The 23,544-nt window shown below is 44.7% G+C and overlaps 4 protein-coding genes across 4 annotated transcripts; 3 read left to right on the top strand and 1 right to left on the bottom strand.

Annotated features, from left to right (window-relative positions):
• Positions 1–2,647: 2,647 nt before the first annotated feature.
• CCR75_001157 (uncharacterized protein) lies at positions 2,648–4,195 on the top strand (the record flags this gene model as incomplete). Its single annotated transcript, XM_067959262.1, has 1 exon — positions 2,648–4,195. One exon carries the CDS (start codon positions 2,648–2,650, stop codon positions 4,193–4,195), a length of 1,548 nt encoding a protein of 515 aa, XP_067820064.1.
• A 1,666-nt stretch (positions 4,196–5,861) lies between these two features.
• CCR75_001158 (uncharacterized protein) lies at positions 5,862–6,374 on the top strand (the record flags this gene model as incomplete). Its single annotated transcript, XM_067959263.1, has 1 exon — positions 5,862–6,374. One exon carries the CDS (start codon positions 5,862–5,864, stop codon positions 6,372–6,374), a length of 513 nt encoding a protein of 170 aa, XP_067820072.1.
• Positions 6,375–8,322: 1,948 nt separating this feature from the next.
• CCR75_001159 (uncharacterized protein) lies at positions 8,323–10,365 on the top strand (the record flags this gene model as incomplete). Its single annotated transcript, XM_067959264.1, has 1 exon — positions 8,323–10,365. The coding sequence occupies one exon, from the start codon at positions 8,323–8,325 to the stop codon at positions 10,363–10,365; it is 2,043 nt and encodes a 680-aa protein (XP_067820073.1).
• A 259-nt stretch (positions 10,366–10,624) lies between these two features.
• CCR75_001160 (uncharacterized protein) lies at positions 10,625–13,687 on the bottom strand (the record flags this gene model as incomplete). The annotated part of the gene is made up of 2 exons (XM_067959265.1): positions 10,625–13,051; positions 13,127–13,687. 2 exons carry the CDS (start codon positions 13,685–13,687, stop codon positions 10,625–10,627), a joined length of 2,988 nt encoding a protein of 995 aa, XP_067820269.1.
• Between the last annotated feature and the right edge of the window lie 9,857 nt (positions 13,688–23,544).

The raw sequence follows: 23,544 nt of genomic DNA, 5'->3' as shown, positions 1-23,544 counted from the left end.
TGAATTGGAGTCTGCGATCTCTTAGCGAGTGGCGTTGAATGAAATAATTCGACACCCCACAATCGACTAAAGAAATACGTGGCAACTTATTTGCCACTATAGTTTTCAAGGTGATGAGGCTAATTCCATCAACTGGGGCAGTTGTACACAATATTTGTGTGTGAGGAACAGTTTTCGTAAAAAGGCCAGCAAATTCTTTTGACGTTGCTGGATCAGTAGAACGCTCCGCACGTACTGACCCCGTCCTTTTTTTACGATCCGCATCGCCGTTGCGACTTTGTAACGGTGTCGGGTCGGTGTCCTCCACTGTTCCTAGCGGGAGGAAGATCTTTCGCTCAGTGTCTCTAGGCACTGGGCGCGGGGGCACTACCCCCATAGACGCAATGGCCCCCGTCTTTTGACTTTTGCGCTCGTTTGTAACTTGAAAAGCGATGTTTCTCGTTCTCCATATACGAGGTCAAGCTAACGATAGATTTAGTTTACTTTACTTCTACAAAACTTGCAAGTGGTGAATCTTAGTGCTCTTTCTTTGTACGAACTATGAGGGAGCAAGCCACAATTTCCTTTTGTTTCAGTTCTTGTCGGCTTTCGCTCGTAATTTCTTTTTTGAAAAGGCATCTTGCTATGTGACAAAACAGTTACGCAAATATTGCGAAGTATTTTTGCAGGCCTTTCGAGCTACTGAAGCTGGGTAGGCCTTCAAATAGGTTTCTCAATTCATAATCTAGTTATTAACATGTTGGTACCATTACGCTACTCTCATAAATACAGAGGTAAATTATTAAAGGGTGTGGCTATATCGGTTCCAAAATGTAATTTAGGGGGTGTACCAAAATCCAAAAGTGGATCTACAGACGACTCTAGAGGAATAATTGTTAATTTTGCGATATGGCGAAATAATGAAAATGTTTTATGTTGTCATTTTTAAGCTGTAGTTTCTATTTAGTTAAAACAAACAGACGGTCGTGTAGCTATACGGATCCCTAAATCAAAATAGTGAAATGTTTTTTTAATATATTTGAATATGTGATAACACCAGAACGTCGCAGTGCAGATCTTTCAGCTATATGGCTTAAACGCCATATGTACATAAGAGCCCTAACCGCTTTTACATCCACTAAATGAACAAATACAGGTATTTGTATTAATTAAAGGTCTTGGACACGGTCTCGTCAAGGCTCACCTGTTCCAGCTCGAACTAGAGTCGCTTGATCGGCGATCTCTGTAGCGAGACAAGATTTTTTCAGCCTGAAACACGCTTTCCTCCATTCCTTTGCTTATCGTCTAAACAGACGACAAGAAAAAGGAGGTCCAGAACCCATGTACCTTGTCGCTGCGCAACTTCTCCCTCGTGGTCAATTTGCTGCTTTTTCTTTTCGCTCTTTTTATGACTTGCCAATCAAGTGCGGGCGCTCTTGGCTTTTTCTCACAGATAGAAACTGGACATTTAACATCGCCAAACGAAAAACACGGTTTTTGATGCAATTACACTATCTCCATGTAGATAATGAGGGTGTGTGGCTCGAGCGATTCCCGAATGCGATTTCAAGGAGGGCCGATTTAAAGAGATTTTTAAGGAATAACTGTTAATTTTTGGATGCCGTGGAATGACCCATACAGTGAAATATTTTATACAAATACAGACGAGGAGAGGGGGGTAGCTATACCGGCTCCAGTATTTAAATACATTTGATGAATTGTATGAGCGCAGACATTATGCTTGAAAATGAAATGATTGACGCTCCGCTAGATCCAGTCCCTACTTTATTCTTCAATGACGCGTTTGATGGGCCAATAGCTGATTGTTGCTTCTGTGGATTGTGGCATTCAAAGCACACCCAACTGGCAGTAAACATGTGCACCAGAACGCTTCAGACAGAAAGACTCAGCCCAGAAACTTAATGTTAGGGTTTCTAAAATTTACTGCTTGCCCTTCGAGATACAAATTGCTGAACGCTAAGAAACTTGCTTTCAAGTTTTGGTTACACGGCCTCGCCAGTCTTGGTGCCGACGACGTCGATGCGCCTTCTCACTCGGTCTAGGCCGCAACGGAACAAAATCTATCGGAACTGCGATGTAGAAACTGCACATAGTCGCCGTGGCAAAAAAGCGGCTGCAAGTTCACAGTCTTGTTTTTTTTTGTATCGTTGGAAAGCCCCATGCTTTTAAGTACATTTGGACGCCTCGCTGGAAGATACTATACTAGAGAAGCCAAAGAGGAAACAGCTGTTCTTTCCATTTGTTCAATAATGGCTCCTTAATGGAAATGTTTAAATTTCTCCAAATGGCCGTTCGACAATTCAGGCGACGAGGGCTAGGCGACTTAAACGCCTATACAGATAACCACCGCACCTACCAAGGTAGAAAGACCTCCAACGCATCAATAACTTCAGCATGACAATTTGCCTTTAAACATACTGAAAACTTGCAGGAGCGCCACGAAATAGTCTCGAGAGCCTCAAGCTGTGAATAGTTGCCACATAAAGCAAAGATTTTTCCCATCATGATTTTGTCGATCTCCCCAATGCTCTTTTCCGTATGTTTTAAAGTGGATCAGTTTTCTACGGCTAAAAGAGTTTGTACAATTAAACGGGTCGTTACGTTTGACTCATTTTTTAAAAAGGCTTCCTTTTAAATTTTTAGAAACATGCGCGGAGGTCGACGAGATCCCACGTTCGTTGTCATTGCAACAGCAATTGTTGCTCTTAGTGCATTGGCTGCTGTGTCTGCTCAAAGTACGACAGGAACCTGCAACGTTTCCCAGTACCTCGACGCGTCTTCGAATCAGTGTGTCAACTATACTTCGCGAGGTGAAAAAGCTGGCAATGCCTATGACACGGTCCTTGATTCGGGAAACACGGCATGGATGCTCATGTCAAGTGCCTTAGTGATGCTCATGACTCCGGGTGTTGCATTTTTTTATGCGGGTCTCGCTGGTGAAGACATGGCCTCAAATACCATGATGATGTCATTCATGAGCATGGCACTCGTGTCGATCCAATTCTTTGCCTTTGGGTATTCGGCATCTTTTAGTTCGGATGGTATTTTTGCGTGGGCAGGTTACAATAACATTCGTGCAATTCCTAGTGGGACATATGGTAGCAACATTCCCCATATTCTATTTGCATTCTTTCAAACGCAATTTGCTACGATTACGCCAGCTTTAATTAGTGGTGGTATTGTCGGTCGAATGAAATTTGGAAGCTATGTCGTCTTTATTTTACTATGGACTTCAATTGTTTATGACCCACTCGCTCGTTGGATGTGGTCCCTAAAGCTTGATAATAATTGGGGGATTACTGCCATGGGGTGGGAAGGTAAAATGGGTACCCTTGACTTTGCAGGGGGTACAGTTATCCACGTGTCGAGTGGATTTGGTGCTCTTGTCGCGGCCATTGTCGTCGGCAAACGCTATAATCACAATGAAGCCACTAAACCGCATAATATTCCTTTAGTCATGATTGGTGCGACGCTTCTGTGGTTTGGTTGGTTTGGTTTCAATGCCGGTTCCCAAGGTGCGGCGGACGGTATTGCTGCAATAGCTGCTATCAATACGCACTTGTCAGCCTGTGCTGGTTTTCTGACCTGGTCGGCTCTTGAATTTGCTTTTCTTCGAAAGTTTGATCCATGTGGTTCGATTAGTGGAGCAGTTGCCGGTCTTGTGGCAATTACCCCAGGTTGTGCGTATGTGTACCCATGGGCTGCTGTGGTGTTTGGTATTCTTGGTGCTGCTACCGGTTTTGGAGCGGTTCATTTAAAAAATGTGCTTCGGTATGATGATACCCTTGATTCGTTTGGTATTCACGGTTGTAGTGGATTCATGGGGGGGCTCCTTACGGGACTATTTGCAACATCTGATATAAATCCGGCTATTGAAGGTGGTGCCTTCTACGGTAATGGTATGCAATTTGTGCATCAGCTTGTTTCACAGTGTGTGGCAGCTGCGTACTCGGCGGTCGTGACATTTCTAATTTTGATGGCGCTGAAGTATACCGTTGGTCTTCGCGTGTCAGAGGAAAAAGAGATGAATGGCATGGACGTGTCGTATCACGGTGGTCAAGCATACGGTTACACTGCTCATGAAGAACCGAGCAGCTCACCGACTGTGAAGGTGGCCAACCCGCCCGTTGGTGATTTCATGAGCACGATGATGCCGAGTGAAACTGGCAACACCAATGTTGCGAGACAACTTTGAATGCATTTTGAAAGGTTTTGATCAATTCTGAGTAAGAAAGAAATACGAATAACAAGCGAACAACTTTCTTTTTAATATACTCGTAATACTTCAAAGGCCGATATCGTCACTTCAGCCAGCCCCTGTAAAGGCGTTTCAATCGAATTATTTAAATTTGCATTGACAGCCATTAAAAGAGTTATTGGACCTTACAAAAAATAGAGGAATAGTACCTAAATTAAAAAATTCACAAAAAGTTCACGGCGCAACAACACTTTCTCAAGTTTGTTGCGTGAAGGTTGCAGCTGCTGGCAAGTTGTAGACGCCATAGTGGCGTCTTGGACGTTATTTGTGTCTGCCACAGTTTGAAATTTGCCACTATTCAGCTGCGCTGTTTCAGAGGTAGTGTGTGTGGCCTCCAAGTGTTACTAGGAAGCACGTATGGCGTTGACAGATCGTTCTACTGTCGTGAGTTGCGACCAGGCCGCCGAGTTTTTCTTACAAGGCATCGCAGGTTCACGTTTCGCGAACTTTTCAAACAAGGCGACAAGTTTAACAGCAGGCCAGCCAGGTCGCTAACTCGTAATATTGATTTTTATACAGTGGACACGCACTGGACAAAAGATTATTCCAACCTGAATATATTTCCTCTGTCATGAGACACAACTTGTGAGGCAGTAGCCAACGACGTAATTGCAAAGATTGTGAAAATGTTGTTTAAAACTTTTGTGAGGCAGTTGTTTGCGCCATCCACTGTGTAACTTTACTGCTTTTCGCAACGCAACCACTGGCAGACAAGACCTTAAATATGGATAGAAAACAGATCTGTCTTGATTGTTAGAGTGATCATGTCTTCTGTGGCTTCAAAGGACGCGTCCAGTCTTCGTCGTCCGTCATCCGGATCCCATCCTAGAATATTCCCGCAATGATGGCAGGTCAGCATATCTTTAATAGTCATGGTCGTCGTTCGTGGCATCGAGTCTGAATAATGAATTACGAGGCATGCTGTCTTTAGCCCGGTACATCATTCAATGTTTGACACTGGAGCAGCAACAGCATTTGTTGCTAATACTTATGTATGTTTCCTTAAAAAAGGCTGATTTTTCATCGGGAGTGGCTGGTCGGTGAGGCGGGGAGACCAACTACAGATTGTGCCTAGCAGATGGGTCGGCAAATACAAGATGCTGCATGTCGCAGGAGCACGACAATTATGTAATCGTAGATGCGGATTTTAAGATGTAAAAACTGATTTATCGATATAGAAGGACAGTGGACGTTTTCAGCAGTAATGTTGCGGCCTTTCCTCGCAAAAGTCGTCAACCGCGATATTGCCTCGGGGCTCACATGTAGCTTAAATGTTTTGCGTCTCGATTTGTACTTGTTGTGCGTATGCGGGTTTAAGACTGGTATCGGTCTTCAAACGGTATTTTAGTATTGTCGCAAAATGGCTCGTCTCCAATTATGTACATTGATTAATAGAGAAGGACCATATGTCGGATAGTAAAAGCAAGTTCTTCTTACTAAAGCCAAGTGATGCTCGTAAGCGATGGGCAACTGTACAGAAATAAGCGTGCGAGAGAGCTTTTAAAAGCGTAGCCGCCCTTCGTTTTTGCCACGGTGAAGCCACAAATTATAGACCATTAGTCAATAGAGTTCTTGTTGAGTTTAGACACTCACGTTCGTTGCCATGAAAAGTGACGTTTGCTCGCTAAGTGTAAATGTGCTCGAGGCGCACTCGCTTGGCAACACAATGATGTTTGCAGTCAAAGTGGCCTGCAAGGGAACGAGCACGACAGTGTACAAAAGCAAAGAGGATTTTAAGAGTGTGCTCAACATGTTTCGCCTTGTGGGGGCCATGTGTCGCGCAAAGAACGATCGCTGTGAAGTATGTGCCGAATGCAGTGCCGTGTGTCCCGTGCGCGTGAGTGACGAGGAATCACTCGACCACTTTTTGAATTACGTGCTTAGCAAGTTGCGCAAGTCGGACGTTGCTGCTATTGAAAAGTGCAGCACGCATCGTGGCGTCGTACAAATTTTAATGGATTTTCTTAATGTACGCCACGGAAGGTATTTTTGCGAACATACCTCCTCGAGTAGCCCTCAAGACGTGCTTAATAATGACGTGGACCATCCTCTCTTGCGCTGTTCGTTAAATCGTAAGCTCTCGGAACAATTTGCAGCAAGGGATTCCGTTTGCTAGCCTCGACTTGCAAGGATAAAACATAAACCTATCGACTTTTTTTTTCAATCTCGACGGAGCAGGGAATCATCCGGGCCGTCCCCATTATAGATTTAGACTTCTTTCAGTAAACTGCAAATTGTGAAAGATATGGTCGCACGCGCTGCAACGATGAAGATGATAAAAGTCGGTACAAACAATAGTAAATCTTTAAAATATATAAACTTTGATATGGCCACGGCTCTTTCAATGTACTGGATACTTGCCGTTTTTAGAATAATGGAAGACTAAATACGGGAATTCCATCTGATACCCTGGTCGCGAGTTTTCCTTTGCAGCTGCGCGATCAAAGCTCAATGTCCTCGAAACTTTTGCTCGCAAGAGCTGTACGCACAAGATGAACAGAATTCTTGAGACTAAGACGCCTTTATAATCATGATAAGGCGAGCGCGGTTAAGCAGGTATTATTAGTAACAGGAAAGTAGCGACCTATCGGTTGCTTTAGCACTTTTGCTGTTGCTAGTGGTAGTAGTTTAAATTCTCTATGTGTACAACGAAAAGTTTCTAACTATTCTAGTCATGTAACGCTCGACTGTATCAGAAATGTCGAGCGAAACTTCTGATTTATCCACTCTTGCAAACAATTTTCACGGGCAAGAGCAAACTCGATGCACATGCAACGTAGCAGAGGTGCACATCCAGAATTGCAAAAAGTGTGACATCTTTGCATGCAAATTTGGTTAATGGCTCGCGTGAAATTGTTCCTGCAGATGCAAACGTAATTATACGCGCCTTCGAGGTTGGATTAAATAAAAAAAATCGTTTGCAAACAATGCCTTGTTATAAATCAACAAGTCGGTAAGCAGCAGCACTATGCTCAAATCCTTGTTGCACGTGATATCTGCTTCGTGCATACAATAGCTACTCGCTGCTCCCATTTAATTTGGCAAGCTCCGACAGTTTTAAAAGTGAATGGAGCTGGTGCGAACGCCACTCTGGCTTTTTGCAAATACAGAATCTTTGACCGTCAGCAACGAATGTATCTACTAAAAAGCTTGAAGTCCTTCGGGCTGCCCATGCCACTACCGACGATCTGTACAGCAGCTGGCTTGACAGAAATTACTGCGTCTTGGATCCTTCCTTTGCCGCGACTCCATTTTGCAAACTTTATACCGCAGTCCCAGAATACAAGAATGGTAGAAATATATTGATTCAACGCAATTCTAAATACTCACGAAAAGACAGGCTAGGCGTACACTTCGCTATAGCTCTATTCGAAAAGGCTACGGTCGCGACATTATAGCATATTTCTTGAACACGCTTTTACTTAACACATGGTAAAATAGCTTACATCATCGATCCGTCAATCTAACACCATTGTATCCTTTCATTATTAAAAAGCATAGGTTGCGCGAATATGTCGATTTGCCTAAGTTGAAAGGCCAACAGTATTACCCAGTATAAAAACATTCTACAATAACATAATCAGACCAAAATTCATGAAAACAGCCTATTTAAATGGGCCAACATTAAGAAAAACGAGCTTCTTTACTACATGGCCATGTCATCAACCATGTCCCTAGTATTCAAATAGGTGCCTTCTAACAGAAAGACACGAAATAGACTTCGATGTCACGGCAATGTTCACACTAACATATTAAACGGTGTGTTAATTGTTAATAATTTTACACAATTCATTAAAATAAGGAAGACAATGTGTTCCCTAATTTGTCTTAGAAATCAACCCGATAAAAAAACGTATATTTTCTCACAATTTTACTCCCTTTCCAAACCAATATTTTAGCGCGGAAATCAAATTAATCGTGATCGAAGCTGATTGGTGGAATGAACCACGTACTGTGATTCTGTTTCCACTTCAAGTTTTCCTTTTCACACGAAGACTCTTCAGTGCGGTCACGTGAAGAGTCTTCTCCGCTTGCTTCCTTTCTCGAGAACGTTTGCGTCTACAATGCTCTACCCGCATCGTGTGAATGCCGTGGTGTTTCCTTGTATCGCACATCTTTTGACGCGTACGATCTCGTCGTCGCGCCGCACTTTCTCGCACGTTTCCGTCTCCCGCCACTTGCTGCATCCAGCGACGGACACTAGGGGGCTCTATACAACGCGTGGCATTGCCACAGTCCCTCCAAGTGATAATGACAAGAAAAAAGTTGCGCAGGATCAATTCTCTTGCCCTCAGTGCGGAACCGCGCTCGTTCTTTCCGAGCCAGTAGGCAATGCGGGCAATTGGACGTCCTCTTCTTCCACTTTTATGAATACATCATCATTTCCATGGCAAGATTCGTCTTTAATCGGTCAGGGCGCCTTTAAAAAAGGCGACGTGGTCAAGTGCGTCACGTGCAAGTTGTACTTTGCGCTTAAAGCTCAAACAGCGACGCAAGACAGCCCCACATACCGCAATGCCGCGGCAGCAGCCGCATTGAGTTCCCTGAGTTCCTCCCTATCGCCAGGTATGTCAACAATGCGTGGCTCGAGTGCTAGTGGATCTATGTATAGTAACAATATCGCGTCACCAACTCGCGTGGGTCGCATGAATGCCAACGGCGAATTTGAAAAGCTCGCGAAGGAAGCCCACTGTGCGACTGCGGCTCCTGCTACAACAACAACGACGACAAATCGTATCCTGACACCGCGCGAGATTTATAAGGGCTTGAACGAGTATGTGATTGGTCAAGACAAGGTTAAAAAGACGCTTGCAGTTGGGGTTTATAATCATTACAAACGTCTAGATGCGCTCGAATTGCTGCAAACGAAACCAAAGACGAACCCAATTGGTGTGCAAGTAGACTTACAGCAGCGAACCCGTCAGCGTATGGAGATGTGGCACTCGAACGGGTCAATGAATAAAAATCTCGTGCTCGAGGCAATTTATTCTAGACAGCAACCAAGCAATGCCGAGTCAGCACAGGATGAAAAGACAGCAACTACATTACGTGACACACACGCGACGAGGCTACCGCAGTACTCGTTGGACAAGAAGCTTGCGTATTTAAATGGTGTGGAATTGGACAAGACCAATGTCATGCTATTAGGACCGACGGGTTCCGGCAAAACGTTGCTGGCAAAAACGTTAGCGCGATTGGCAAAAGTACCCATTGTGATTACGGATGCAACAAGCTTAACCCAGGCTGGATACGTAGGGGAGGATGTCGAGTCGGTGCTGTTTAAATTGTACCAAGCTTCCGATTACAATCTCGAAGCAACGCAGCGTGGGATTGTATACATTGATGAAATTGACAAAATTTCCCGAAAGAGTGATAATGTGAGTATTACGCGGGACGTATCTGGTGAAGGCGTGCAACAAGCGTTGCTGAAGATATTAGAAGGAAGTATGGTGAATGTCCCTGAAAAGGGTGGACGGAAGAACCCGCGTGGCGAATGTCTTACGATCAATACTACCAATATCCTCTTTATTTGTGGTGGGGCATTTGCTGGGCTGGAGAAACAAGTGACGCAACGGACGTCTTGTTCATCGATTGGATTTAATGCTCAGATGCCAAACATGGAGCTCACAAAGAGCGATCAGATTGGCCAAGTACTGACGCGTACGGAACCGGAAGATCTTGTATCGTACGGACTGATTCCTGAATTTGTTGGACGTTTTCCAATGCTTGTTAGCACGACAGGATTATCAAAAGAGGAGCTTGTTGAGGTGTTGACGAAACCCAAGAATAGTCTTGTACGACAGTACAAGGCGCTATTTGCGTTAAGTGATGTTGAGTTTTACGCGACTGAAGGGGCATTGGAGGCAGTGGCCGAGTCGGCATTGCATAAAAACACGGGAGCACGAGGATTGCGTTCGATATTTGATCGTGTGCTCATGGAAACGATGTTTGCTCTGCCCGATATGAATGATGTACGTGCCGTGTACGTGGATGAAGCAGCAATTTCAGGTCGCAAACAGCCGGTGCTACTTCGGGGTGACTTGACGCTCGACGAGTACTTAAAAAACCTTGAAGAAGACAGTGACAAACGGGAAGAAGCTGTTTAGTCCCGTTTCTTGATGCAAAAGCCCTCTGTGTTGTATGCGAAGGTATTTCATTCCAACTACGTAGCTCTTGTATATCGATTGCAAGAAAAAACTAACGACACAATACATGTATTTGTACCAGCAAAAGGGAGTCAAGCTTTCAAAGTCTTACGCTGACGTATTTAAAGGGTAAAATGAAACACGTTGATGCAAATGTAGAATCGTTTGCAACAATACGACTGACGCATTTATTTTTCAACATCTTGTCATGCTTCTTGTGTCATTTATTTACAGTGCCATGTTTTTTCGCAAGAAGACTACGAAGCATAGTCGTAGCATCGTCAAGCTCTTTGTCTGACAACAAAACGTTTGCTGCATTCTCTTCGTGTAAAGTCGACAGGAACGACTGAATCTCTTGACATAGTGTTGCAACATGGATAAGCTTTTGACGCTTTGCCGACAAGCTATTGCATTGGTTTTCATTCAATCGCTTCGTTGTTGTGACTGTGTCGATTTGGCTGCTACGACCACGGTCTGAATACAATTCCGTAGTATCGTCGGGAAATTGTTTTCTTAAAGTGTCGTGAAACGATCTTTGCTCCGTTTGGAAAGTCGTCTTCGGCATGCTTCGTATAGCCCGCTTCAACGCAGTGGCAAAATCCTCAGGACTGCGCTTTCGCATCGATACGCGCGTTGCAAATAAAAGCTTTAGCTCTTTCGGAACGACATCACATAATCGAGCTTCACTATGTTCTACGATATTGGAGTGGGCAACAACTTCGTACAAGGCATCAAGACACACGGAAAGCAGCAACGATGATTCTGTTTTACCCGCTGCTGTAAAGAGCTTCTGGAACAGCAAGCGCAGCAGCTGCCACACCACGGGCATGTCATTACGAGCAATCTGCATGTCAAACAATGCAGACTCGACGAATCGTGCTACGATAATCAAGAGTTCGGATCCACGACCAACGTGTTGCAAGTTTCGCGCACTGTCTACGATCAAGAGCAGGTCTTGCAGTACTCGCACACACTGATGGTTTGTATTGGTTTTCAATATCGAGCCAAGTTTCGATAAGAAATACAAAGCGGTTTCGATAGCCCGAGTAAAAGAGCGAACTGATGCTCTTTCCAGCTGAAGATTGTGATTCAAACGTTTGCTACTAACGGTGCGATCGACTTGGACGTTATTCACGATCGCGTGGCTTTGTGTCATTTGTTTACTATGCTTTGCGAGCTGCGCAATTGCCTCAATGGACAGATGAACAATGATGTTTGAGAGCTCCATGGCATTTTCATGACCGAGTTCCGTATTATCAAACACTCCTCTCAACACGAGTAAACTCACATCCAACACACGCGCTATTCCAAGCCAATTCTCCCATGGAGTTGAAAAGGTTAATGTCTCGGTCGACAGCAGTTCAAGTACCGTGCCACAACATTCTAAGCACAAGGGCAGGTATTGTGCTATCCACTCTTCTTTTAAAAGTCCATTGTAATTTTTTAAAAACTCGACGGCAACAAGATGCTCGAGCAACTGCAACTGCGATGCCACACACAGACTAAAGGGATGACTTGGACCTTCCGTGCTGATAACATTGATGATTCTTGTCACTTGATGGATGCACATGTCTTTGAGCACGACAGGCAAGTCACGATAGACGTAACAAAGGAGTTGAAAAAGTTCGTCTTCCACCCCACTTGCAAGTACAATTATCGAGTCGTTTTCATCACATGAAATTATATCAAGGACAAGCTGAAGCATGGAAGCCGCAAGTGCTTCCTTCCAACAAAAACACAAGAGTTCCCTCCATACTTCCCAACACACGGTGCGTTGCATCCAATCGGGATACATTGTCTGTTGCCAAAGCACCAATTGAAGATCTTTGATCTGTTCAAAGTGTTCAAAGTATTGCAGTATTAAATCCGTAAACACTTGTACGACTTCATTCGAAGAAGCGATGTTGTCAAGGAGAGCACAGTCTCGATAGCGTGCAAACAAGTGCGAGATCTCGACACTACGAATCAAGTCGTTTGTTTTAACTGGATTTGTTGCATTCGAATGGAATGAGTTTGGTACACTGGCGCCCGCAAATGTTGTCAGCACCAGTAAATGTCCCCATTGTATTGCGTTTTCAACGTCATTGCGCGTGGAGTCGAGTGACCCTTGACGCTGACTCACCGCGCACTTCATGTCTTCGGAAGAGTACCATAAGAACGTGTGAATTTTATTTTGAAGGTGAGCATTGACGACTTGCTTATCGGCTAGTTTCTCACAAAAAGCCAATGTTTGGTCCACTAACTCTCGCAGCTCTTGTTTTGCTGGACTTGGAAAGTGCCCGTGCCATTGAAAATACACGAAACTTGCCGTCACATTCACACATAGAAGCACGCAATTTTTTAATTCATCTTTCACAAAATTACCAAAGACTATGAATAGTCGCTGAAAGGCACGCCAGTATAGTTTTAAAAATTGAAATTTGTCAAGAAGTACGCATTCGGTCGTATTTGGTGTATCCATCATATCCAGTAATTGCCTCACGCTTCGCTCGACCGACGTTGCAGCGGCAGCCATGGCTTGTTGCACATGAAAGTGCCTCGAACTTGCTTGATCCTCATCGTGATTATTTAGGTTGTCTGTATCATTTTCAGCTATATACATTTGTGATAAAATTGGCCCAGCGGTTGTTGCCAGTTTTGCTAGGTTCTATATATAGCACGACATAATTTGTCATTTTTTAAATTTAAAAAAAAAATGCTTAAGGCTCAAGATCCGACGAACCTTCCAAACAAATGTCAATGTCTTGAACTCGGGATTCGCATCGTCATGTCCGTCCAATGTATGGCGTAGCTGCAATAGCAACGTTGCAAGCCGAATTACAAACGCAATCCATTGATTTTTTTCCACTTTATCGGATATATGAATTAAATTTTGAAGAAATTTGGCATTTTGATATACCACAGTGAGCACACACTCGCCCCATTTAATCCATCGATTTCCACTTCCAATTGCACTGAGTCGCGCTACGGCGAGCTGAAAAAAACTTAATAGGATTTCCAGATTTGTGTGATTGTTTTTAATCGATTCTTGCATCATGGAGCGTAGCAATGTTTCCAAAAGCTCCAGCTGTACGTCATGTTCGACATTAGTTTCGCTGTAGTCCGAAATAAGCGTCCGAATGAGAACCTTTCGCTCCTTCGATGCCATTAAAAATGTCATAATCTCATTGATACTTGCTTGACGATCTTGAATGTCTGCGGATTCTGTCAGAAAGCTTTTCAATGTTGATATGATGGCGGAAGCATCGGCGCAAGCGATGAGTTGCTCAGTGACGGAGGACATTAATTTCTTAATTGGAAAATTATATAAATTTTCACCGGGTTTTTGACGGCAAATATTTTGTCCGAGATATACTAAATTTGAAGCTATATTAGATTTTGTAATTAAGGTTCATCCCAGAACCTTTGATGCAATGCTCACTGCTGATTGCATATTCGGCATCACTTGATAGGTCCTAGTTGCTGGAGAAGCGGTTTCTAAAATTATTACGTCATCATTCTTCCATAGCTAGCTTTTTGCTGACTGACTCCTGATATTTGCAAGAGCTCCTGGAGACAGCGGTTTGCGATAGTTGCTGAGCGTTTTATCGCGGCAATAGGACGACATGTACTCACAGTATGTATCGGGGTGTTTCGTTTCATAAAATTATCTTTTAAGGGCTGTCAATTAATATATTATCGAAAAGGTAGATAATATTTGAAGAATATTACTTTACGTGGTAATAATCGGAAAGGTTATCCATTGGTAGATATAGGCCATTATATCTACTTTCTCCGCGGTCCAGTCAGCGCTGGATGCGCGCAAAGAGAGGAACAGATGAGACGTCATTGCATGTCTTGTATTAGTGTATATTTAAGTTAGTATTAAATAGATAGAAACAGAAGAACTTAATTATACTAAATACATTTTACTTTTAACCTTCTTAAAAGCAAGTGTTTTAAAGAGAGTCTTCCTCTGCACGTACTAGTTAGTGTACGTGAAGTGACGTGAGGCACCACTCGCACTGAGGCAGTACCAAGCGGACTTGTACTGAAGCAGAACAAGTCGGCAGTTCCCCGTTACACCTGGTAGCACTTTCTAGTCCGTCCAACGGCCACAGTTCTATCATCTAACATGGACATTTCAGATAATAATGGAAATACACATCACGTCTCGCGTGATAGCTACTCCTTTCTGAGTGACATAGAAGAAATGCAGTCGAACGAATGCATTTGACCGTAGAGAATGATGCCATATTGGCCATGCTGTCCAGTTTGGATAGAGAAGCCCTCCATTCGGCCATCGACAAGTTCATACAGCATGAAATTAACGAGCGAAGGAGAAGGTAGCTTTGCTTAATCAGCAAGGCTGTCAACATGCAGAACGGTTGAGGTTACAACAGGTACAGACCGCTGTACCTGGGATGACGCACACGCGTCGTCCTAAACCTTAACGATATATATTTATAAGTATAGGGGAGTTGAAGAAGTCTCCCTCTTAAGATGGTTTGTCGAGTCGGACGATGCCACAAAAACTCGTCGACAATATGACGAGCAAAAGCAAGTCGCATTTGCTCAGTCAAATTAGGCAGGTCGTGCCAAAACTTGGGCGCAATGCCTTAAGTTGCGCGACCCATTTGTCTTTGGGTCGCTAGAGGCTTTTAAAGCCCGGCTGAAACAGACGTATGAACCGCCTAGGGCTGAGTTCAGAGCTCGAATAGAGCTTCTGAAACTCAAGCAAGACAAGCGTGATGTTCTCGCTTATGCCCAGAACATACGACGCTTAGCGAGTTGTATCACTAACGACCCAGTCCATGAACACAAATTAATTACGGTCTTCATGCAAGGTCTTACGGTGGTCCCGTAAAGACCACCTAGTTCGCTTGGAACTGGATACGCTTGAAAAAGCAATATCCGTTGCGAAACAGGAGGACTTAGGCTTGAGACAGGCTCAAGCTTGTTCGTCATCGTTTCGTCAAAATGACTAGAGCTTGAAGGTCCAGAACCTATGGACCTCTCTTATGTCGAAAGCGAGAAACCTTGCTTTTCGAACAATAAGCGATCGCAGAAATGCCATCGCTGCCAAAAATTAGGAAACTACGTTCACGAGTGCTCCACGCCCAGTGCCGAGAAATAATGAACTTAATTATGAACCGAATGCCAAAAAGGGCAGCGGTTGCGGGTTCGACGTTGTTGCAAAATCGCAACAGCGAGGCGGACCGCCAAAAAAACAGTTGGGGTCAGTAGAGCGCAACGCCCTACTAATCCAGCAATCTTAAGAGAATTTGCAAGTCTCTTGACTAAAGTTGCTCCAGACACACATTCGTTATGTGTCTCTGCACCTGGCGATGAGGTATCCCTCATAACCTTGTAGTATAAAGTGACAAATGATTTGTCACTTAAAGCCCTAGTGGACTGTAAAGTGTCGAATAACTTTATTCGGTGCCGGTCGCGAGAGGGTCGCAGGCTCAACTTTGTTGAGCGCGATATCCCTCCACCGCGAACGCGATGTCAGGCCGCGCGCAGCGCGCCAGCCATAATAAATTCCCGACAACGGACTGGAACGTCCGTACGCTAGAAGCTCCATCCTTGCCGTTTAGTTTAGCAGCGTGCCGTCTTCTGGCTGCAGGTCAGCAGTTTGCTCAATCGAGGCTCGCGTCGAGTTGGCGTCTCGAGTCCATGCTTTTGTCACAGCTCACCGATCGGTTCCGACAAATAGCAGTCTATCCAAGTGCGTCTTCTTGTCTGATTTTGGCGCAGGCGTTGGGGTATACCCATGCTTCGGCGGCACGTCCCAGATCGCCGCAAGCGCTAAAATCAACTTGACGGTCGCCATATCGATGACGGCTGAGAAGGCAAGCTGGTCGTCAATTCCAAAGACCTGTTCGTTGCCACAAGCCACCAATCCTGCTTTTAGACGCTCAAGGAACTCGTTAGCATCGGTCATCGTCTTATAGACCTACTTCGTGTGCAATGCGTTGCCATTTGGAGGTCGCTTAATCAAGCGCCACACGCCATTTTCTTCGAGTTGTCATTTCCCAAACGTTTTTGTTGTTGCTTTGTATCGCTTCCGAATAGTTTTTGGGATTGCGTTTGTGCACATGTGCCACCATACTTTCGTGTTTCACATTTTTGTCGCGAGCTGATTCCTGCTGTCCGTCTACTGCCTGAGTGGGCTTCGTCGCATTTCGCATTTGGTAAGCCGCGTGCATCTAAGACTTCGACTTCGTTTTGCCAACTCGTACTGTGCGTGCTGGTATCTTGTCCTCGTGCTCGAGTGAGCGTTGAAGTCGACTGGTTTTTGTTCCGCGTTGAGTGTTTCGAAGTTTTTGCACGTGTTGAATAACTGGGACCTTGTTGTCTTTTTGGATAAAAACCCTGTACCCCTTTGTTTCGTCACTGCAATCGATAGTGACGCCTACTTGCGCCCGTTGTGGGAACGAGTTCCTGTCGGAATACCGGTACACCGAGCAAATCGACCCGAAAGCGACGATGCGGCGCAGGCTAGAGCCCTCTTTGTCAGAATTACCATCGGCGACGCACGCTTTGCGTTCGCACTCGTCGGAATGCGGAATAGACTGTACGCTGCAAATTTGAAAGCGTACCCCCTGAACACCACTGGAAGGCGACTGGCAAAAATGCTGCTGCACGCCATGCTCATAATTGTCTGTACATGCGCTCTGCCTTTCCGTTTGACACCTGGTTCTACGCCTCGCTGATCTACCGTGCAACGCTTGTCGACTAGCAAAATGGTCAATGTTAGTGTACTTGCCACCACCGTCTGTATGTGCAAAGCACATGGATATGGCAGTTATACCCGCGCTCATAAAAATACAGAAAGTGCAAAACTTTTTTGGCAGCTTTGTCCTTCGTTGAGGCCGAGAAACACGCGACAGCAGTTCGATTTGTAATCTATACAGTTCACAAGATAACCATTGCCAAGCCAATGTTTCGGTATCATCCGGCCCTTTAAATCCGAGCAAATCACGCCGACAATTCTGTCGATGGGCCTATTTGCGCCGGGTTTCCTTGACTAAGGGTTCTTGGTCTGCTTTCCTTAGGCGCACGAGATGCAAGTCGGACGCTTGGTATCCGTGAGCTTGATGCCGAACGCTGAAGCCTTGGCCATCCTCTCGATGTTTTCGTTCGCGAGATGTCGAAGCATCTGGTGAAAATGCAGTAGATATCCCGACTGCACATCACCATGGCAGATTATTCTCGCGTCAAGATCGCCATCGGTACGTCGCTTGGCGTCAAGGGCTTGCATTCAGCCACCACTGTTCTCTCGTGCAATACGTTGTGCTTCATCGACATGTCGAACGCAACTTCACTATTGCTGCGTCTTAATATGACACGCGTTGTCCCACTGTATACAAGCCTGCAACCTTTGCGCTAGAGCTTTTCATACGACATAATGTTGCGTGAGAGCTTGGGCGCAAGGAAAACATCTGTCACCGTCATAATTTTCTGCATGTTCTTCGTCAGCACCACGTTGCCGACCCACGACAACTTGATCGTTTGTCCGTCAGCAAGGTGACACTCTTGATCACAATTCCGTGCGTTTCGCAGCAATGTGGGGTCGTTGACGAGAAGGCTACTGAACTACTGCCAAAGATCCAGTCGTCATCTCAGTGTCGCTGTCAGCACCACCATTGCCAGGTCGATCTTGGTGGCGCTTAAGCCCTGTCTACCCTTGCCTTCTCTAACTGAGAGCACTATGCTGCTATCGCTCTTGTCGCGACAGGAACCATTCGCGTCGCCAGTCCTTTTATAAAAGCAATCGGCCTTGACGTGCCCCACCTTGCCACATCCATAGCAAGTGCGCGTCTCCTTGCGCAAAGTGGACTCATCAACATGCGCTACAGCCTCTTTTCCGAAGGAGGGTCCGGATCGATCTTTCATATCGATGGCTTGAGCAAAGTGGGCTAGCTTCTCCACTCATTAACAGCTCTGGTGACACGTATCTGACGACGGTATCGAGTATTTGCCGCCTGCGGCGTCACTTACAGCTACTATGTATACTAATAATCCGGCCACGAGCGATTAGAATCCTTTTTATCATGAAGAACTTTATGGCTTGTGCAGCAGTAATCGTCGTCTCAAACGCGTCGAGCACATCTTGCATCACGTACTGCAGCGTCGGCAGTATAGCCCACCAAAAGTCGACTCGCTTGTAAAAGTAATACTCAGCGGTCCCAGTAAGGTACTGCCCAAGCACGTCTGTTTTGACATTATTACTTCACAAGAACGCACACGCTCCTGCGTCATGTCAACCTGACGCCAGAAAAGCTAATCAAAGCAAAAAAACTGATCCGAGTCCAACATATCTCTCGATGCCGTCGAACTTGCGTATCGCGAGCTTTCGTTGTCTGGTATCCGGTTGTGATAATGCGTCGCCCGGGGGCTTGCTGTGGTGGCCCTGGTAGTGCCTGAGGGATCGGAGGTGGTTAAAACGCCGGTAGCTGAGCAGGCGACTGTGGCAGTGGCTCGGCACGGTGTTGTGCCAGGTTGCGTGCCTCCATCCTCAGGTCGTCACTCTGACCTATCGCCCGCCGCGCTTGTAACGATGCGTGCCAATCGCGCAAATTCGACAATTACAGGGCTTCGCAGTGTAGCCTGCCGGCAAAGTTAGCAACGAGCATGGAGCTGAATAACCCGCTTTTGGCGGCATTGTACATCCTCTCGTCTTCGGTTATCCTTCTCGAAAGACCTCCATCTACCGCATCCTCAGATCCATGCCCGACATCATTGTGAGAGCTTTTGCCAGTGCTTCACAGACTTGCTTCAAAGCAGCTTGATTTTTCGCTCGCAACGACATCTGTTCTTCAAAGCTCACACTCCAATCTTGCAACAGTTCGCGTATGCCCAAAACTTCTCGAGCCATAATTGAAGCAGCTGCAAACATAGTTTCCATTGTAGAGAGCCAAACACTGCATTCTTTTTGCAAATCCAGCTCAATAGCGTTTCGTCGATCGTTATTAAACCACCTTGACTGACTTTCTGTCACCTTTGTCGGTAGCAAAATTCGCGTCGCTGTAACCAACCACTTGCAAAAACTCGAGTCATTTTTTTCCCAACCATAAAAGACGAAGATGTTGTGTGCTGGATAATAACCTTACAATTTCTTGGCCAGTTTCCAGTCGTCAGTCGTAGGCTGATAAGTCCTTCTTAGCGCTTTGTGGACCGCAAAAGAATTGTCCGGTCTCGTGCAATGTGCAAACCAAAATACAATTTCAACAAGTGATTGGAATAATTTCACAACATTTTCGTCGAATTCGGCCGCAAAACCTCTCTCCAATGCTTAAAGAGTGGACGTATGCGCGAAGTGTCTCGTCGAAAATAAGGTTTGCCTGCTCCAATTCTATGTTTGATGGGTCATTTAATGAATCCATCCGGTTCGCTAGAGGCTTTTAAAGCCCGGCTCAAACAGACATTCCCAACGTGAATTCCTATTACCTATGTCGATGGAAGTTTATACAGGTGAGCCTACGGCAGCAACAGCCGCTTCATGGAGCGATTAAAGCACTGTATTATCTTATCTGGACGAAAGAGGCGGATGTGGCCTTTGACAATTACATAAGCTTTGGGATAATGATTGATAAAGCTCTACCTTTTGCCTCTTTTTGTGTGTCCAATTGTTGGTAGGTTCCATTCTACTATGTACATGGCATGCTACACCCGGAGTGGCTACTGATTTATTTAGATCTCCTACCATGCTAACGTGCCAATTCCTCGCATCTAGTGCCGAACGAACCATTTCTTTATCTTTCCCATTTCATATGATCGTGGACAATGTATTGGTATGGAGGCGAGCAAAAGTCTTGATCGCCGTAAAGTCATAGCAAGGGGGCAAATTTTAAAGGGCCAACACAAAAAATAATTCGCTGACTAAAGAAGTTCATGTTGAAATAAAATATCGCTGTAAGTTCGATCGCGCGAGGATGGCACCGAACCTGTACAATGTAGAATGGAATGTACCAACTAGTGGACACACAAAAAGAGGCAAAAATAGTGTTATTAATTTCATTATCTCCTAGCTTGCTATAAATATGAAAAAGAAAGAGTTTTATTAGTTTCATTACCCCTAGCTTGCTACAAATCTTTAATCTGCAAAAGAAAGAGTGTTATAAGTTTCATTGTCCCCTAGCTTGCTACAAATCTCCACGGCAGAAGAAATCAGGAAATGAAGCCCTACAGGCGTTCGACGTAAATACGATAACCAAAACAATACTCGTAGGTTTATCACCTTAAAGCTTGCCTCTCAACATGCCAGCGTTTAAATCTCTATATTTTACCCGAAGGCCGTGCACGGCTCAAGGAGGATTGCAAAGCTCCCATTATTCTTAACATGACTTAGTGTGTAAGATTATTGGGGGACGCCGGCAAATGCTAGATTTTCTCAGACAAGATATCCTAAAACCATGCAGCTCGATTTGAGCGCAAGACGAGGGCTGGACTGCATTTGCACCTGCACCTATATTTTAATTGGGCGCGGAAGCCAACGACCACAAAAAGTGAATGTTGATTTTCAACTTCCATATTTTCCAATTTTCCCAACGATTGATGAATTTTTTCTTGATTTGTTAATAACGATTCGTAATCATTTTCAAGACCAATAAATTCCCTTATTGTTATTTTTATATATCTAAATATGCTCATTATTTATTAATTACTGTTTAAGCGAATATTACATACAAGCAGATCTGCTTACATGTCACAGATGACAACAACATGGCCGATATTCCGTTGGCAATAGAATCTTCTCAGAACGAACGGATTCTAAGTAGCTCATCGATGGACGTAAGAGTCCTCGATGCGAAGACTCGGATTGAACGTATACGTCCCAATCCTGGGAGTCTTTAATGACACACTCTTTATCCAACGACTCAAAGGTCTAAGAATGTCTTCCTTAAATCAGTACCGTGCGAGTTGCCTAAGGATAAAGGCACTCGACACGAAATTGACCTTTTTTCAGGGTCGAAGGCCCTGCGCGTCAAATTAATATATACATAAGCTGCGAAAGTGCTATTAAGCATAAAGAGATAGCACAGAAAGAGCAATTTGATTTATGTTTGAATCAATGAGAATTCCAAATCTTGTTATAGGTCACACAGGGGAACGATGGTGCTTCACAAAGGTGGTATTTCGATATCCAGAAGAAAATAAAAGCAACAGTTGCAAACAATTACCAGCTGCAGGATGCACAAACGGATTTTGTCTAGCTGCTATATATTTTTTTCGTAACTGGATACTGTTTGTCTGCTTATGATCATAATGCAGCAGAGAAATAAGCAGTGGCTGACGCACCGTTACGACCCCAGCGCGGAAGCTCGAGCAAGTAGCAGAAGTGACAAATGCTAGCAGAATCCCACAAGAGAGCAACCGAGGTAGAAAATTCTTACAACATCGCAAACTTTTTCTCGACACCAATATATACATTTGTCAACATGGACACTGCCGCTTCTTTGTATCAGAGATTGCCGCTTCTTTGTATCAGAGATTCTTTGACTCTCAGCAGGTACTTGAAAAATGATAAACTAATCACCCGCAAAGCTGCCACCAGCACGGCTCAGTGCAGCCACTAGTGATGTAAATGTTTCAGCAAACGCTAATGCGTCTACCGTTTAACGGGGCACTGGCTACTTGTACTGCTTATGTACAAGTCCACTTCGCACTGATTCAGTGCGAGTGGTGTCTCACGCCACTTCACGTACACTAGTACGTGCAGAGGAAGACTTTCTATAAAAACACTTGCTTATAATAAGATGGTTAAAAGTAACTGCTTTTACTATAATTAAGTTCTTCTGTTTCTATCTGTTTGACACTAACTTAATTATAAACTATTAAAAGAAAATGTAATAAAGTCTTACCTGTCTCTCTCTTTGCGCGCGTCCAGCGCTGACTGGACCGCGGTGAAAGTAGACGTAATGGACGCTATCTACCAATGGATGAGCTTTCCGAATATTACTACGTAACGTAATATTCTCCAAACATTCTCTACCTTTTGGATAGTATATTAATTAGCAACCTTTAAGTGTTAATTTCACGTAATGATACACCATACATCTCCCCTCCCTTAAACGATAATTACTTTGATTGTCATTGAATAGAGTGGTCACTAAAAGACTACTTAATTGAAAAAGATGTTGATTAATCAGAACCATCATTTTTAATTCAACCACATAGTTAGCAAGTCCATGCGGTATTTGAATAGTGCTGCGTCTTCGGCTGCGGTTCATGCAGCCGCGGGCGACGCATTATTGTCTCGTGCGGCTGACGTTTCATCTGTCGTAGTATCATCTTCTCCCGCAACACTAGATGTGCATGTAGTGAATCATTACGTGAATGCGACCCCGCTTTGGATGTCGACTAAGAATGCGAGTCGGACGAAATGGCTGACTCGGGGAGAGAAGATCAGCGGCTGAAAATGAGCTTTTGAATCAAGGAGCTCAATCGGATTGACGTGCTAATAGCATTCGCAGCAGCATGTTTGTTTCCGACGATGAGGATGAAACCTCATCGCCAGCACCGTCTCCCGTGCCGTCACCCACATATATTTCTGTGCGTGGTGACCACGATGGCGTAAGCCATCGTGATAATGTTGTTGTGGTACCTTTGCTTCAGAGGCTACAACTCAGGGAGCGTAGACATTATAATGTCTCGTCGTGCTCCTGAGAGGAAGCCGTGGCTTTTGCCCGAACGGCTACGCAGCAGCTTGTCTGGTGAAAGTACTCCTCACAGTAAATATCCCTTATTCATTGCGACAAAGGTACATGGCCTAATTCTAGTGCAAAAAACTTCCGCGCTGAGGAAGATTTTTATCTCGATGCTTTTCTTAAGCATCGATGCTATATAAGCAACATCAAGCGAGACAAAATCTCGTTGATGTAAGCCTGAAACGCGTTTATTTCAATGTCAAAGACATTAGACCCAAGCCTGGCTTCAAAGCCCAAACGCGATGCGTGTTAGGTTTGAGAAGCGAATTTCAACCGTTGCAAGGTATAAGTTGCATCGGTTGTCTCGTGAGGCAGGACTTCCATGCCTCACGTGGGGTGATCCCTGTCCGCGTTGTGTCGAAAACACAAAACGAGTAAAAGGGGATGTCTATGACCTTTTTTCGCCCTGGGGAAGGGCTCGCATCTCTATCGAGATGCGCGATGC

Source organism: Bremia lactucae, linkage group LG1 (genome assembly GCF_004359215.1).
Source record: "Bremia lactucae strain SF5 linkage group LG1, whole genome shotgun sequence".
In the NCBI taxonomy this organism is placed as follows: domain Eukaryota; phylum Oomycota; class Peronosporomycetes; order Peronosporales; family Peronosporaceae; genus Bremia; species Bremia lactucae.
The sequence above is the reverse complement of the archived record's forward strand: the minus strand, read 5'-3'. Positions and strand labels throughout refer to the sequence as shown.